The sequence below is a fragment of the Mustela nigripes genome, chromosome 13, assembly GCF_022355385.1.
Source record: "Mustela nigripes isolate SB6536 chromosome 13, MUSNIG.SB6536, whole genome shotgun sequence".
In the NCBI taxonomy this organism is placed as follows: domain Eukaryota; kingdom Metazoa; phylum Chordata; class Mammalia; order Carnivora; family Mustelidae; genus Mustela; species Mustela nigripes.
Window position 1 is genome coordinate 71,862,151 of NC_081569.1, and position 3,296 is coordinate 71,865,446.

Sequence of the window (3,296 nt, forward strand, 5' to 3'; positions counted from 1 at the left end):
AGGCCTGGGGATGTGTGTCCCAGGAGTTGCCTGGTCTGAAGGCATCTTAGTTGACCCCTTCAGTCCTCTAGGGGGCACTCTAGGCCTAACACGAAGCAAAAACTTCCTGGTGGTCCAAGCTTGAACAATTAAAGAGAGAACAGAAAACACGTGAGCCAGTCCAATTATAGATAGGAAAGGTGGGGAGAGAGTGGGACCAGGTTTGTGTAAAGCTCATCTAAGGTTTTCAGTTCTGCCATTGCATATCAACTTCAGACATCTGTAGGCCATGTCTCTAGAAATCCATTATAGAGATAATTCTTAGAGACAGGTGACAGGATAGGGATAGTTCTGGACCTTGTGACCAAGGAAATGAGACAGAAAACATTCTTTTACCTGGTATCAGTTGTTATGAATAAAAGCCCCTAAACCTATTGGCATTGAAATTATTTCAAAATCCCCAATATCCTACCTTTTTATATACCTCTGCTCAGAGTGGAGGGAACAAGAAAAAAGAAAAAAAAAAAAAGGAACAAAAATAGAAGGAAAGGAAGAGATCAATATTGACTTTGACCAGCAACATTTTGACCAGCAACATGTGACTTGGCCCGCCTCAGCTATGTGGGTGAAAGAGTATCCACCACTAGCACAGGAGAGGTGGAGAGGTGGAAATTAAATCAAAGGGGGCATTATGCAGAAATGTGTTTTTCACCAACAAAATTCTGGTTGGAATAATTTTTTATGCAGATGTTGGCTGCCTGTTTTGGTTTCTAGAACTCTCCCAACTTCAAGAAATTGTAGCTACTTCTGCAGTACACAATGCATGCTACCAGATAGTTTTCCTTTATCAGTATTTATACATAGCTGAATTCTCACATTGTCTAAGTATGCAATTTGGGGAATGGAGTGTCTCTTCCCTATGAGTCTTCAAGGTTCTATGTAACCTCCTTTGGGACATTGACACTTCTAGAAGGATCATTTAGCTTTCCTCACATGCTAACCCATAAATCTTACATAAAGTGTTTTCAGGAAAATCCCTTATATCTTCCTTTATTGGAAATTTGGCACCTACCTCTCTGCCTTGCTGGCAAGCATACTTTTGGAGAGATTACTCTGCACTGCTACTGGGTCACTGTGGGTGGAGTCTGGAGTTCTGTGAATGACGGAGCTGAGGTGTGATTGGTGCTCAGTGGTTCTGTTGGAAGCGATTGAGGGTAAGAACACAATTTTTCTACACTCTGCAGACTGGGGTGTTCCTAATACAGCCACTGAAAAAGAAACATGAAGACAGACTGGGGAGCTCTGCTGGGGCTTCTGTGGGTCCATGTTTGCTGTGAGTTGCATTCCTTATGGGTATTGGGAGGAGTCCACAGCCCAGTGGTGAGGGGAGTGAGCGGACAGAGAACTCCTAGAAGGCCCTACCTCATTGGGATTGGTTCTTTGAATATTTTACAGGTTTGAAAATGGCACCGCTGACTCCCCAGTCATATCATTTGTGTTTTTCCCTTTTCACACAGGGGTGAGAGGGATGACGGTGGAGCAGAGCCCTTCAGACCTGAGCCTCCAGGAGGGAGCCAACTCTACTCTCAAGTGCAATTTTTCTAGCACAGTGAACAGAGTGCAGTGGTTCCGACAGAATCCTGGGGGCGGCGGCTTCACCTCATTGTTTTACATATTTTCGGGGATGAAGCAGAGTGGAAGGTTAACCTGCACAGTGAATACTAAGGAACAGTCTAGCACCCTCCACATCACGGCCTCCCGACTGGAAGACTCAGCCACCTACCTGTGTGCGGGGGAGGCACAGTGCTCCCGGGTGATCTGCAGCCTGCACCCAAACTGCAGCTGCACCTGCAGCCCCCGCCTCTCCCTGGGGCTGGCATTTGCCCCCATAGCAGCCTTCGCATATTTTTAGACTTAAGTTACAGCACTTTTTTCCCTTCTAAATTACAACTACCAGTGCTCTCAATTCACTTGCTTTTCCTGCCCTTTTTCTTCCAAAAAGCCCTTTGTAGGTAAAAAGTTCTACCATGGAACCTTTGGAGTAAGTGACAGAGATGCCCATATCCAGTACCCTGGGAAGACAGATGTCCTGGCAGCTAGCATATAAATTATTTGTAAATAGCCAAATGGAAAAGGCTTGAAAAAATAGATGGTCATCAAAAATAGAGAGAGTTGACTAAAATTTTTAGTTACCTGTAAATGTTTTACTATCAAAGGATAGTAATGAGAACATGTGTAATGTTTTCTCCAGTCTGTATTCACCATTTTCCCCTTGAAAATACAAATAAAATAAAATAAAATAATTTTATTGAGGGTCAGGCACTCTACTTACCTAATTGCATATATTTTTATTTTAGTAAGGTAAACCCTGTGAATAAGAACTTTTATTTCATGCAAGAATCAATGAGGATTTTAGAGCATAAGTACTTTAGTGGAGCTCTTATTATTCCGAAAGCTAGTGAATCTGAGGTGATATAAGAGCTTATCCTCTGAGTATCTGATATAGAAGACACTTTAGAATCACAAAATCTTAATGATTTCCATTGATCAGTTTTACAATATGTTAACATATCACTGACAGAAGTATTTAAGTCATTTCTAAATAGCACCTTGTGTGGACGAGTTTATGAGAATTTTCATTCCACTCCATGAAAATCATTGCTCTTCCTTGCATTTTGCATGAATTTATTCCTCATGATTTTATAACTTTATTCCCAGTCTGAGGAAGGGAGAAGACAGCTTTCAGGATTACCATAAAAGAATCCTTCCCTCTTGTAACCAGAGACAAAGACTACATGAAATACATGCAGAAAGATTCCAGTAAAAATGGGATTCCAGCCTGCACTGGCTTCTATGTTGAGAAAAGGGCATTGACAGGAAAGCCTGTGCGCCTGAAAATTCAGATGAAGGTAAATGGGCAGATTCCCTGAAGCTGGGAGGAAACTCAGTTTCTTGAGCATGGGACCTGTGCAGTTACACAGCCCCCCAAATCTCCCAAGGAACCCTGACTTTTGATGCTGTGCCCTGTCTTGAAATTAATACTGGTTTTACTTTTATGCTTGCCTTTTATAAGTGAGTCCTATAAGTGGGAGGAACAAGTGCCTGAGCAGAGAGGTACATGCGGCACCAGGACACAGGCGGGAACACATGCAGGCTCAGCTTTTGGGTCACAGCAGGCTGTGTGTGAGCTGAGCAGTTGATGGGGCCACCTGGGGTGTCTGTGCCTGCTTTGGACTAGCTGGGGCTTTGACATACAGCCAAGGGTGTAGTAAATAATGTTGGGAAATTACTACAGATTGAAAGTGTATACCTAGACA

At 43.0% G+C, this 3,296-nt stretch overlaps 1 gene segment (V, D, J or C); it reads left to right on the forward strand.

The window, feature by feature from the left end:
- The first annotated feature begins 1,218 nt into the window (after positions 1-1,218).
- Positions 1,219-2,073, forward strand: LOC131998747 (T cell receptor alpha variable 22-like). The segment is given in 2 exon segments: positions 1,219-1,312; positions 1,497-2,073. Coding segments are annotated over 2 exon segments (447 nt in total).
- Positions 2,074-3,296: the final 1,223 nt, after the last annotated feature.